Here is a 14,079-nt window from a genome sequence, read left to right on the forward strand (position 1 = left end):
CAGAGGTAGCTGTCATTATCTCAGTAACTCCTGGCTCCCTCTAAAAGCTTGGCTGCCATTCTATTCACTGTCAGCCTGAGGGGGACCTGAGCTCTAGAAAACCCCACACAGCAGCCGCGGTCATGCACATGTTTGCAACATTTCATCGGAGCTGTGACACTCCTCCTCCTCCTCGCAGGGAAGAGCTGATGACCTCCTCCTCCTTCGACAGCCTGGAGGTCCTCCTTGATTCCTTTGGCCCCGTCCGTGACTGCTCCCGGGACAATGGGGGCTGCAGCAAGAACTTCCGCTGCATCTCAGACCGCAAGCTGGATTCAACAGGCTGTGTGGTGCGTGGTCCCCTGGGGATCTGCAGATCTCCTTCAGTGTGAACAGGGAGTGGGAGAGTGGAAGGGGAAAGGATGCATCTTTCCTCCTTTGCCATTGCTTCAGGATGGTTATTTGGGGGTTCTGCAACAAGAAGAGATGTTTCTGGGCTGACCTTGCTGCACACATGCACAAAAAGAGTGGGATCTCATCTGCTTGCTGGCTCTCTGGGAGGTCCCACATCACTCACACATGTACCCTATCCCCAAAACAGCACAGCTGCTTTGCTCTGCAGAGAAAATGTGTGCCCCAAAATGGAGGCGTTTGTGGGGCTGGGGAATCCTGCTGTGATGCCACCGGAGCTGGACATCAGGGTGAAGGCTGTGAGTATGGGGCACAGGGTGGGCTTGGAAAGCGCAGCATTACTTTGGTGTTCACTGAAGATGGGTGCTGGTAAGCAGGCTTGATTCCAGCACATTACTTTGGTATAGAGCAGCTTGGGTGGCTCCCATCCCAGGGTTTGCACTCCCCAGGGCTGCAAATAGGCTTCTGTGCAGGAGGTATATCTGCAGTGGTGGGCAGTGTTGCAGCCACCCATCCTGCAGCCCCTGAGCACTTCTCAGGCTGCGATTTCCAATGGAGAGCAGTGCCGGAGCCCTCCCCTCTGCTCCAGCCCCTGGGCCAGACTACTTGCTCAGGGACTTTACCTCTTGCTTCTCCCACCCCTGCCAGTGCCCGACAGGACTGAGCCCCATGAAGGATGGCACAGGCTGCTATGACCGTCATGTTGGCGTGGACTGCTCGGATGGCTTCAACGGCGGCTGTGAGCAGCTGTGCCTGCAGCAGATGGTCCCCCTGCCTGACGACCCCCTGCTCTACAACATCCTCATGTTCTGCGGGTGAGTGACCCATCGCTGCCCCAGCCATTTGGACACTCCTAAAGTGCTGCTGTACTTTGCTGCTGCCACTCTGAGCTCATAGCATTGGGAGGGAGGGTCTCCTCTGTTCCAAATGTCCCTGCTGGGGTGGCCCCGTTCCCCACCGGTGGAGGCTGCAGCTGATGATGGACCCCTGTGCTGGCTTCCCAGGTGCATTGAGGACTACAAGCTGGGCACAGATGGGAGGTCATGCCAGCTCATCTCGGAGTCGTGCCCTGAGGTGGGGGACTGTGGCGAGCCCCGCGAGCTGCCCATGAACCAGACGCTATTTGGGGAGATCTTCTATGGCTACAACAACCACTCCAAGGAGGTGGCTGCAGGACAGGTGCTCAAAGGGACGTTCAGGTGAGCTGGGGATGTGGGGAGGTGACCCCAGCAGGGTCAGACCTCTCCATCCTCTCAAGAAGGCAGCATGGGAAGCAGCGTGGGGCTGGACCTTAGCAGACTGCCTGATCCATCCATGTCTGACCAATCTTTGTGGGAGGTGGAGGGGCCAGTGGGCAGGTCATATCTGAAGCTTTCTGTCAGAGTAAACATCTTTGTAACCTGTGCCCAAAGGAAAGACTTGTTGTTGAGTGCCTTTATGGCATTGGTCACTGGCTGGTGGGGATGATCCCCAGCAGCTGCCCTGTTTTCCAGCCCTATCCTCCTCTCTGCAACTTCCAGGCAGAACAACTTTGCCCGTGGCCTGGAGCAGCAGCTGCCAGATGGGCTGGTGGTGGCCACAGTACCCCTGGAGAACCAGTGCCAAGAGGAGCTCTCTGACCCCATGCCCGATCCTGAATTCCTCACTGGTGAGTATGTCTGGCCGGACCTACACTCTCCCAACAGGGCAGATGTTGGTGTGGATGGCTTCAGCACCTAACCCTCTCAGGGGATATATCTAGTCTGGCTTTAGCATCCTGTGCTCACTTGCAGCAGCAGGGCTTAAGAGGAAAGCATTAAAAGCAAAGGAGAGGGAGAGGCTGCAGATTCATGGTGTGGTGTAAGACCTCAAGTGTCCATTGGATATTTGGAGTATTTGCAAAAAGATTTTTTTTTTTTTTAATTCAAGGCAAACAAGTTTTCCAAATATCTTTCCAAAAGTATTTCCAAATCAAGAACCCTTTGTCATATATGATAATATATGCTTCATATATAATGAAGCATTCAAAACCTGCCTCAAGCAAACCAGAATGTCTTGGTTTGTCCTGCCAGAGCATCACGGGCCATGAGCAACAGGATTATAATGGATTTGTACACAGCCTTCAAGGATTTACCCTTCTTCCACCAAGTTGCCAGCACTGATGAATAGCCTTTGTTTCCTTGGTGTTTGTAGCCATTGGCTGAAATGGCCAAGGGCACTGGGCAGCTACTAAAAGAAAGGTGTAGATAGTAAGGTTATTTTGGAAGGTGTCTGCAGGGTGGTATTTTACAAGACCTTGTGAATTCGCTTCATTTGGCAGGACTCCTAGGAGGGTTTTGGGGAGCATCTGTGGGCTGCACCCAGGGTGCAATGGGTGCTGGTTCCCCCAACAGCACATGGCAATGTAGGTGTGTGTGCAGGCAGATGCAGGCAGGGAGGAGGGTGGCAGTGGGTCTGCAGACCTGAGATACCCCAAGAGAGCTGTGCCTGGTGGGTCACTCCTGCAGCCATGGGGATATTCAGCCCTGCCTGGAAGTGATAGAGGACACCTGCCTCTACATGGGGCCCTGCTGCCCTTGACGTGATTACACGGTTGTAAGGAAGGCACTGCCGCTGTGGACTCAGCATCAGAGCAGGGTTATGAGACTGGGACTCCTCTGGCAATTATGCCAGGGGGGCAGAAGCCAGTAAATTATCCTATTAATTTCCCACTGCTCTGCTGGCTCTTTGTGCCTGATTTAAAAAAAAAAAAAAAGAAAAGAAAAGAAAAAAAGGGAAAATTAGTAAAATCTTCTCTGCTTGTCAGTGAGCAGGTCTGGATATTGCTGTGAATACACAAGAGGCAGAGCTGCTGAATAAGGAAGGGCTGGTTTTGCATAAACACTTTGCAGGGAAGAGCAAGGCTTTGAAGGTGTGTTGGTAGCAGCCAGCACCGAAGGGAGAGGCACTGGAAGGCAAAAGATCTTATCCTCCTTATTCTCTGCCTTCATTTGTTGTTATGGAGCGGAGGATGCCTGTTATCCTCCTGAACTCCTGCTGTGAGGCTGGTTAGCAGCAGAGTTTGCTGCTTTGCTGTCAAGTGGAGGCGAGCCGTGATGGCTGTACAGCAGTGGAGCTGTGAGGGAGGAGGTAGCTGTGTCCAGGCATCCTGCTTAGCACACAAGGGTTGTTCTGATCACCAAAATCAGAGCCATGAGCACCCTTCAATTCAATTTCTGGGACTTTGGCCAAGGCTCGGTGGCCTCTGTCCCTCTGCTCATGGAAGCTGAGCTGCTGCATGCCTTGGCCTGTTCTCTGGGCAGTGGCTGCCCAGCCCTAGTCTCCATGAATTTCTTGTTCCCATAATGCATAGTTAAATGGATGGAGACTGGGATGTCTTTGCCTCTAGAAGGAGAAACTTCAGGTCCTGCTCAGCTCCAGCGCTGCCATAGTGTCCTGAGGGAGCACGAGCATTGACAGGTGTGCAGTTTTCCCTGTATGTGTGTCTCCTGTTCGGCTCAGTACTGGACAAAGGGGACCTATGGCCTCTTGGTTGGCCACACTTGGGCACACACGGCATGACAGTGACCGTTCCCAGGCCTGCAGACAGCTCATTAAAAAGGGTAACTCTCATTAGTGAAATAATTAACACACCTGGGCAGGACTCAGGAGCGGGCACTGGAAAGGAAGCAGAAGGGGGGTACAGGAAGAGGCTCATTATCTTCTGACACAGAGCCCCTAGTCACAGGGTGAAATGAGCCCACGTGTCTTCCTTCAAAGCCATGGTTTTAATTGCCAGGGAGCAGCTGACCCTCTGCTCTGAATGCCTCACCCCCTCCTGAGGGGGATGTGGTGTGTGCACCGTCCTTTTCCCCAGCTTCTTTCCACCCCACTGGCAGCATTGCCCCAGGCACAGCACAAGGGGCTGCGGCCATCCCCATGGTAAGACATCCCTGGGCAGTGGCTCTGAGCCCCTGTGTCTTTTCTCTGGCAGGGATGGTGAACTTCAGTGAGGTGTCTGGGTACCCCCTTTTGCAGCACTGGAAGGTGCAGTCTGTCATGTACCATGTCCGGCTCAACCAGATGACCATCTCCCAGTGTAAGTGTATGGGGATAAGGGGAAGAAGTGAAGAAGGGGTGGTGGGCTCGGAGGTTGGCTCCCCGTTGCAAGTGTGCAGGGAGGTGGCAAGGGCTTAGGGTTCTCTGGGATCTGAACATCTCCTCCCATCTCCTTCCCAGCCTTTAGCAATGCACTCCACTCTCTGGATGGGGCCACCTCCCGTGGAGATTTCATGGCACTGCTGGACCAGTTTGGCAATCATTACATCCAGGAGGCAGTGTATGGCTTTGAGGAGTCCTGCTCCATCTGGTATCCCAACAAGCAGGTCCAGAGGCAGCTTTGGCTGGAGTATGAGGACATCAGCAAAGGTAAGAGCCCTGCTTGTCCTAAGGAAGGGTCTGTACAGCCACCCCATGGGAGGGAGAAGCATAGCAGGGAAAGTGCCTATTTCATGTCAGGGCTGTGTCCCATCTCTTTTTCTTATTTGCACCCTTTGAAGCTGGCGAAAGACCTATATACTGCAGCAGCATTAGTCTGGGCCAGAAAGGAAGATAAATACTACATCCCCAGGGAGATGGAAGATGAATACACTAATCCCACCAAGCCGTCCTGCCTGGTTCTGGACTTAACTGTTATTTGTCTTTAATCCTGTTACTTCCTTCCTTTTGTCTCTGCCATATCTGCTCTCTTCCACTTGCATCCCATGGCAAGTGGAAGACTTTTCTCCTTTGAATGTGTTTTCATCTCCAGGGCTATCAGCAATGTGCTTTTAGTGTGTGGAAAACAGTTACGAAGTGGAAGGTTCCCCATGGTGCCGAGGGCATCTGGCACTGCTGCACCTCATCTGGTGCCCTCGGCAAAGTGAGGTGTGAAGGATCTGTGGTGGAAGGGTTTTTGCAGGGAGGTGATGGCTGGTTTGGATGCACGTTTTCCAAGAGCAGAGGCAGCCTAATGTCTGCCTGCTGCCAGCAGGACCACAGCATCTCTTGTGCTGGCCTCTGCAAAGCTGCCTGCAGGCATTTTGCTGCCTGTGCTGGGGATGTTGGGTTGCACCACCTAGGTTTGTGCAGCAAACAGGAGCCGGCTCCCAAGCCCAGACAGGGGGATGCTGAGTGGAGATGCTGCTTTTTAGGTGACCTTGGTTTGTTGACCCCTGCCCATGAGCTCCCAGGTGCAGGCAGCTCACATGGAGCTCACAGGCACCATGAGTACCACATCGTTTCCATCATGAAGCTTCATAATTCTCAGTATTGGCACCAGCTCACAGTGCTGCTCTTGCTGTGCCCTGGCCACAGAGACATTTGTTTTCTCTCCAAGGGCTCTTATGTGGGGAAGGCTTCTTAGACCTGCAGCCTGGACATCTTCCCAAGCCCACCTGTGAGAGTACAGACCCATTGCTGTTTTGCTGTGGGCTGTCTCCAGATGTAGCATCTTTTGATTGCAAGTGCTTTTTTTTTTTTCCTGCAATTTCCTCCTCTTTGATTTTCCTGCTTGGAGGCTTTTCAGGTCTGGCAGTCTCCTTCCACCCACAATATCGCGTTTCGTTTTCACTCTGGCACCTGCCACTTTCTCTCCTTTGCTCTTTGTTTGCAAACGTCAGGAGCTGGATATTGATTGAGAAATTGCAAGAGACAAATCATTCCTTGGCTCCTCTGCTTTCCCTCGGTGCCTGCTAAGTTGCAATTCACAGCCAGCCCAAAGCGATCCATTTCCAGCTTCCTGGGGAGGGGAGGGGGGGGCAGAGTAATGCTCTGGTACCCCAGGTTTTGTTCAACAGCCTTGTTTTCTTTGCAGGAGCCTTGAGGATAGGCTAGTGCTAGCCCTCTTCTCAGTAAGCCTTTGAAATAGGAAGGTTTTCCTGTTGAGCCATGGATGTGCTCTCGGGCAGCTCTCCACAGCAGCCAGCCTGCACCAAGCCACCACTGCTGATGCTCTGAACCTCTTCCAGGAGGGAGGCTTTGCCTGGGGATCCTTCAGCTTCCTCTGACCCCACTGACCATCAACAGTAGTCCCTCTGGGCCCCTCTTTCTTCAGTGTAGACCCAAAGACATCCTTTGGCAGGGGTTTTGGGTGAAGAGCACTGCTCCCCACATGGCAAAGCTCACAGCAGCAGAGTGATGCTAGCCAGGGCAGCGATGAGCAGATCCTACCTACTTGACTGCTGTGCCAGGACTTTTCCCCTTGTGTCAAATTATTTCTGCTATGGGAGTTCTAAAGAAAAGTCCACCAAATGCTGGGTCTGGCTCACTGCCCTATGTGATGTGGACACAGTGGCATCAGCCATTAGGCACCTTTGCGTGGAACTGTGAAAAGCATAGACCATGGTGATGCTTTCCTGGTGCAAATCTTTGTTCTGAGCCTGTTGGGTTGCAGGGTCAGCAGGGCAGGACCTGCAGATACTCCCCCATACACACGGGGCAGAAGGTAAACAAGCCTTTAGTTTCATCACAGGCTGGGGGTCTGTGGTCCCAATGGCTGACATATCTGCCTTCATGTCACCATTTTCTTTCACTTCAAGATGATGCTTTGTAAGCTAAGCCCTTAGGGAAAGACCCGATTTTCTTGCTCAACTGCAACTTTATCTACCGCTGTAATGCCCCATGACAGTGAAAAGAGATAGGAGCCAGGCTAGAGCCATGTCCTGAAAAGGAACTGCTTCCAGTGTCCCTTCCCCTGCATAGGGACTGAGGGCAGGAGGGATGGTGGGGCTGAAGAGGGGCTTGGTGGCTTTGTAGCCATCTCAGGAGCTTCCTGGGTGTCTTGAGACACTGACAAGTCTTCCCTGCTCATTTTGAGATCTTTGGTGCTGCTGGCTGTGCATCTTTGAGACGGGAAGAAGGCACTGAATCAGCATAGATTGTGTGCACCCTGGACTGACACTCATCCTCTCTGGTCTCATCTTCTGGTCTGTCACATTAGCTTTGATGTAAGTCCTTGAGAACTGAGTGAGTTGAGTGAAGAAATCAGCTGTGGGGCCAGGAGGACTTTTGCAGTGGAGTGGTTTGGTAAGGGGCTTTTGTAGGGCGTCAGCCTGGGGTGAAGGTGCCCACACAGATCCTTCATCAACCTCCAGCCACATGAAGGAGGCTCCTTCTTGTGGGGACCTGCTGCAAGGGTAGTTCATCCCAGTGCTAGGCAAAGAGCTTGGGTTGGGGAAGCTGAGGCACAGGGAGACAAAAGAACCTGATGGTAGCGTCCAGAGTGGACTTTCAGTCCTGATTCTTTTTCTGAAGACCACTGAGCACCTCATCCCTACAGAGGAAATGGGGACCTCTTAAGAATACAGGAGGGTCTCTGGGCAGCACTGCCTCTCTCCTAGGTGGATGGCAGGGCACTGGCCCCCTTCCATCCACTTACTGATGGCTTGGAGCCCACCCTGGTGCCCCTCTTTTCCTCCTTCCCAGGAAACTCCCCCTCGGATGAGTCGGAGGAGCGTGAGCGGGACCCCAAGGTGCTCACCTTCCCTGAGTACATTGCCAGCTTGTCCGAGTCAGGCACCAAGCGCATGGCAGCCGGTGTGCGGATGGAGTGCCAGAGCCGAGGGCGCTGCCCCTCCTCCTGCCCACTCTGCCATGTCACTTCTAGTCCCGACGTGCCAGCCGAGCCCATCCTGCTGGAGGTCACTAAAGCAGCCCCCATCTACGAGCTGGTCACCAACAACCAGACACAACGGGTGAGGAGCCATTGGCTGGGGCTGGTGGGGTGGGCATGGGGAGGTGGCAGGATAGCATCGAAGTGATCTTTGCAGGCAGCTTGCAGGCATCATGTCAAGCTGTGGCAGACCTTGCCCACTGGCCAGCCCTGCTATCCAGCGTGGACAAACCATGCTGAACCCACCCAAGGGATGGATGAACACTGACTTGATTGGTGGTAGGATGAGAGCTCACCTGCCCAGTGCTTACCCCCTTCCTCTCTCTCTCAGCTCTTGCAGGAAGCCACCATGAGCTTGCTGTGGTGCTCAGGGAGTGGGGACGTCATTGAGGACTGGTGCCGCTGTGACTCAAGTGCCTTTGGGGCTGACGGGCTGCCCACCTGCGCGCCTCTCCCACACCCCATGTAGGTCTCCATAGGTGCCCAGGCTGGCATCTAGTTATGATGGGTCTGGGAGGAGGAGGTGGTGGCTAATGGCATGGTAACAGAAGTTGGTGGGGCTGGAGTGGTGTTATGGAACAGGTTTGCAAATGGATAGAGGGGACCTGGAAATCAGGCAGAGCGTGCAGAGATGCAGTATATTTTCTAAATTCAGCTGAAGACTGATTTTAGATCCATTCTGGTAAAGCATTGCCAGAGAAGGAGCCCTTTGGACCAGAGTGCCCAGAGTTAGGAGTATGAGAAAGTCTTCTCTCCTGAGGTTGCTCTCTCCCATGATTATAGCTTTGAAATGATTGAAGAAAAGTAATTCAAAACCAGTCCCTACATACTGTCTTACAGAAACCAACTCATTTCTGGTACATTTGCATGTGGTCTGCACAGCAGCGAGTGGCACTAGCAAATATGCTCATGCTGCCTTTTACATCAGCCATAGGGACTGCTTGGTGAGGTTGTCCTCAGGATCTCTCCCATACACTGTGCCTCAACCTGGTGATTTTGCTGCCTTTTTAAGGTACAGAGGAGCAGCAAGGTGGCGACAGACATGGGTGAGGGTGAGCATGGGTGGGTGGCAGACCTCATCTTCCCAAGAATCTGACCAGCTGGCATTGCCCCCTAGCCTCCGGCTCTCCACTGTTCATGAGCCCAGCAGCACACTGGTGGTGCTGGAATGGGGGCACTCGGAGCCCCCCATCGGGGTGCAAATCGTCGACTACCTCCTCCGTCAAGAGAAAGTCACTGACAGAATGGATCACTCCAAGGTGGAGACAGGTGAGTGGGGACTCCACTGGTTCTCTCTAGGGAGAGTGGGATGGAGATGTTGGAGGAGAGCCTCTGTCTCCCTCTTTGAAAGTGGGAACATATCCAGTATCGTGTGAAAAAGAAAACAGCCCATCTCCTGCCCACGATGCTGCACTAGTGGCAGCTCCATGCCATGGTGATGAGCCTTGCTAGAAAAGCAGTGGGTCCATCTCTGCACGAACTTCATGCATGAGCCTTGGTCCCCCTCAACAGCAGGCAGCGTGTTAGCAGGCACAGACCTCAGCAGCTCTCCACAGCCCTGGGGACATGTGTATCATCACCCACAGTGCATCCTCCCCTCTCTCCCTAGAGACTGTGCTGAGCTTTGTGGATGATATCATCTCTGGTGCCAAGTCACCCTGCGCCATGCCGGCCCAAGTGCCTGACAGGCTGTCCTCCACCATCTCCCTCATTGTTCGCTGCCTGGAGCCTGACACCACCTACATGTGAGTTGCCTCCCCTGTGCCATGCTTGTGGCAGCACTGTTGCTCTGATGCTCCTTTCTTTGCGTGAGGTCTTGGGAGTCCAGAGCTTCACCTTTTTCCTTCTCTGCAGGTTCACACTCTGGGGAGTTGATAATACGGGAAGACGCTCCAGGTCCAGTGATGTGACGGTCAAGACCCCCTGCCCTGTGGTAGACGACGTGAAAGCTCAAGGTGAGATGGAGGGAAATGGCTGGACTGTGATACTTGGGACCAGCAACAGGGAGTTCCCCCTTCCAGCAATTCCCCACACACATCTTGCATCCTGGCTGTAACATCTCCTTCACCCATGGTGGCCCAGGTGCTGCCATGGGGTATTAAGGGTTGGTGTTGAGAGTGGCAGGAGGCACAATTCCCCTCTGCAAGTGCTTCTGGAAGGATGGGAGGATGGGTGGAGGGCCAGGCATGCAGCGAGGGACAGGCATGTAGCACATACCAAAATAGCCAAGACAACCTGCCTGTCCTGCCCCGAAAGCAACTGGTAGTGTAGGTGGTGGTTGTGCTCAAGAAACCCAGTTGCGTACCTTCTCAGAAATAAATGGTATTTTGTTCACTAACAGTGCCTCATGACACCACATGTTTCTTTTCTTAATTGGACTGAACTACAGGAACCTAACATGGACTGAGTCTGGGGAATACCATCTACTCTGTTGTTCCTCCACTGGGACCTTTTCTTGATATAACATTAACAGTAACTCAGAGGACAAACTTTGGCTTTGGTCTTGGCTCTAGAGCTGAGCTTTAGCCTGGTGGGCTTTATTCATGGCATTCCTTGCAGCCCACTGAATACCTTTATACTTCTGTGCAGAAATAGCAGACAAGATCTACAACCTCTTCAACGGCTACACCAGTGGTAAGGAGCAGCAAACAGCCTACAACACTCTGCTGGACCTGGGTTCCCCTAGCCTGCACAGAGTCCTTTACCACTACAACCAGCACTACGAGAGCTTTGGGGAGTTCACCTGGCGCTGTGAGGATGAGCTGGGGCCCAGGTAGGCTCAGAAGCTGGGTTAGCTAGGCAGGAAGGCCTGCCTACCAACAGGCTTATCCTTTGTAGATGTTTGTGACTACATCTACAGGAAGGCGACTCTGGCAAATCTCACGAATTTGATGGTAGAGCTTAGAATCTCACAGTGGTGTTCCTGTTTTGGATGCTGTGCATACGTTTGGTGTCCAGCCATCTCCCTTGAAGGACCAGAGACACAGGGCAAGTTGGAAGGCAGTAGACCATAGTCAACCCCTCATCCTTGACCATCTCACTAGTCCTGTACTGTCTCTCAAGTTTTTCCTAGTTTGTTCATGCTGTGCAGGGTGGGAAGGGGAAGAGATTCTCTTCTTCCCTCAGTAGCTGCTGCTACATGGAAAAATGCATGGAAAAAGTCTTGGAAAAATATTGCACAGCTGAGTGTGGTTGGAGTGCGCTAGAGAAGGGCCCCAGGCATTGATGCAGTTGACTCACTGTCAGTTGTGGTCCAAAGCAGGCAGTAGATTGACCTTGGGTCTGAATTGCATGTGTTCCCTCCCTTTCGATGCATGTCTGCGGTTGTGTGGGATGATCTCAGGGACATGAGTGTTTTGGTGCCCAGGCAGTGCTAAGCTGCCACAGCAGGTTTTGGAGGAGGTGGCCCTGATCTCTTCCTGGCTGAAAACGTCCCTTCATGCCTAACTGAGAACCATGTCTTCTCCCTGGGCTTCTCCAGGACACTGCAGCCCCTCCAGTTGCCTGGGGATGGGTTGTCTCATGTCCTGGGCTTGCAGAGACAACCAGATGTTCACTTCTCCCCTTATCCTTTGATATCTGCTTTTGTCTGCATGGTTTCCTAGTGATGTGGATGCTTCCAGTTGGTTTAACAAGCTCACTGTGAGATTGTGTGGGCTGCAGTGGTGTTTCACAGCATCTGGCCTCCAAAGAGCCAGAACCTTGAGCCCATCCTAACTGAAGTAATCAGGATTACTTCAAGTGTATGTCAGCATCAGCTCCTATCTATGAAATGTATGACCTCCACCTTACCCCCTGTTCCACACCTCCTCTTGCTGATCTCACCAGTAGCTGTCTTCCAGCCCTGCTTCTCCAGGTGATCACTTGTGGATTTCTAGCAGAAGACTGGAGATCCTCCAAATACCTTCTCTGTTCTCCAGCCCTCTGATATTTGATCAGAAAGACACAACAAATAGCTGGTGGCTGTCATGCACTTAGTGTCTTAGGCATATCTCCTAGTCCAGCTTTGGTGGGAAATTCCTAAGAGATCCTACACTCCTTGAGGAAAAGCTGGGATCCCTCCTTTTTCCCCTTTTCCCATTTATGTTCTAAGAAATGTGAACTCTTTGAGGCACACCCTTAAAGCTCAGTAGCGACATCCCTGTGCTTGGAGTCTTGTTAAGGCTGAGGCTCCCACCAGCTCCCCTGCCTAGGGTTGCTTCATTCCAATGACACTGAATGGGATCATCAGGCTTGGACTTTCATCTCACCTTCATCTTGGGCCCAGCTGTGGTGATGCTGCTCTTTCTCAATTTCCAGATGTGAAATCCAGCCCCAGTTTGCAAAGGACATCTGACATCTGTTGTGATGGTTTGCATGAGGAGCACATAAAATTCTTTATGTGACAGATTGGAGTCATCACACAGCCACTGCCATCACTGCAGCTGAGCAATACCATAGCCTCTCACTGCCTCAGTGAGGAGACCAAGGACCATACAGAACATAAGGTGGAAGCTGCCATCTCAAGCCCCACAAGGCAGATGTGTATTGACATGGAGGAGCCAAAAATGCCACTGAATTGCCCAGATGTTAGCTTTGCTGTGTGAATCGATGAGCCAGAGGGTTAATTCCAGCCTCTGAAAATTCTGGAGTGCTTAGGATGGGATGACGCAAGTTGCTGATGAAGTGTTTGCAGCTCGCACTACTTGGAAAGAGACATTTAGGCAGCTGCAATGGGTTCTGGTGATGACAGATCTTGGAAAGCAGACCTCCTGTTTGATCGTCTGTGAGGGCGAAGCATCCAGACTGGTGGTGACAGGACAAATCACTTGCAGATGACATTATTTAGCCAGCAGACAGAGTGTTTGTTTGACTGTTGCTGATGCTCCTGAATGTGGACCCACACGAATGACTTTACCATGTCCCTCCTCCTCCACGTGGCCATGCTGCCTTCTGGCTCTGCTTGTTTGTGGTGTGCTCACCTCCCTTCTTGGAGATGCTGGCTGCTGGAATGAAGGAAGTGAGGGTGTGTGCAGATAACTTGCTGGGGTTACAAAAGACAGTGCTCTCTCCCAATCCAAGAAGGGCTGCAGAAAGCCCTGCACTTGGCATAAGAAAAAATGGAGGGAAAGGCGAGTCATTTTCTAGCAAGTAATAAGTGGAAATGGGATTTGATGCGAAACCTGGTGAAGTCTGGTTGCGTCTATGGGCTTTGAGCCAAAATCTGTGGGATCACATTCAACATTCCTGTGAGAGTACATGAGATGCTGGAGGAAAAGAGAAGCAGCCCCAGCACCTTGTCTAGGTGTCTATATATGGGGACCAGGACAAGTGAGAAGCCATGTACGTTCTCATGGCTGGAAGACCTGGGCAGCTTGGGTAGCTATCTGTGGAGTTAACACTGTGCTAAGCACCTTCACCTCTCTGCTGTGATCTGGAAGTGAGTGCTGGGGCTTTGGATATCATGTGGCTGCAGAGCTGGGCAACATATTGGTGGCTTCAGACTTGCCCCTTTGAGCTGCAGCCATATCCACAACCAATGTCTTGAGGGTTCCCTCTCTGGAAAAGTCAAGGTTGGCTCTGTCTGAGCCTGGGGTAAATTAATTCCTCTCCAAGCAGCTCTGCCATAGTGCACGTGGCCTGGAGGAGGGTTTGGAGGGGATGTGGATGGTCCTCCATGCTTGGTACGCGTACCCTTGAGCTGTCTAACCAGCCACAACACAGCCATGTGCTCCACACGCAACCCCTGCTTATCCAAGTAGGAATGTGACAATGTGTTTTAAGAATGTGTTTTCCCTAACATCATGGTCTGTGCCTCCACTGCCTGTTCTGTGCTGAGCAGATGCTGAGTTAAAGCTACCAAGGGGATGTATCTTCTGTCTGTACTAACCCACCAACTGACCTTGAAGCTGGCTAGAGAACTTATTCCAGCTTTTGAGACACTTAAAATTTTGTCTGGGTTTCCAGGCACATGTGATACTCACCTTCAAGGCACTTGATCTGAATTGCCTCCAGATTTGCCAGATTCCCTGGACATCGCCCAAAGTGTTAGACAAGTTTAAAATGAACATAACATGTTTTATCTTAACAAACCATTTTTC

General features: G+C 52.2%; 1 protein-coding gene across 3 annotated transcripts in view; it reads left to right on the top strand.

Moving 5' to 3' along the window:
- The window catches only part of ASTN1 (astrotactin 1), a 53,088-nt gene that overhangs the window by 36,985 nt on the left and 2,024 nt on the right, over positions 1-14,079 (top strand). For 2 of the 3 annotated variants that reach the window (XM_061452046.1, XM_061452044.1), the window contains exons 11-22: positions 179-329; positions 1,039-1,205; positions 1,395-1,589; positions 1,911-2,038; positions 4,343-4,447; positions 4,588-4,776; positions 7,813-8,081; positions 8,331-8,464; positions 9,117-9,268; positions 9,609-9,744; positions 9,854-9,954; positions 10,589-10,772. In XM_061452046.1, the coding sequence (XP_061308030.1) occupies positions 179-329; positions 1,039-1,205; positions 1,395-1,589; positions 1,911-2,038; positions 4,343-4,447; positions 4,588-4,776; positions 7,813-8,081; positions 8,331-8,464; positions 9,117-9,268; positions 9,609-9,744; positions 9,854-9,954; positions 10,589-10,772 (1,911 nt within the window). Of the gene's footprint in view, positions 1-178; positions 330-1,038; positions 1,206-1,394; positions 1,590-1,910; positions 2,039-4,342; positions 4,448-4,587; positions 4,777-7,812; positions 8,082-8,330; positions 8,465-9,116; positions 9,269-9,608; positions 9,745-9,853; positions 9,955-10,588; positions 10,773-12,298; positions 14,062-14,079 lie in introns of those variants that run through there. The other variant, XM_061452047.1, reaches the window with a different exon arrangement.

Source organism: Pezoporus flaviventris, unplaced genomic scaffold (assembly GCF_033815535.1).
Source record: "Pezoporus flaviventris isolate CSIRO_AGI_PZ_B2104156 unplaced genomic scaffold, CSIRO_AGI_Pfla_v1 ptg000013l, whole genome shotgun sequence".
NCBI lineage: Eukaryota > Metazoa > Chordata > Aves > Psittaciformes > Psittacidae > Pezoporus > Pezoporus flaviventris.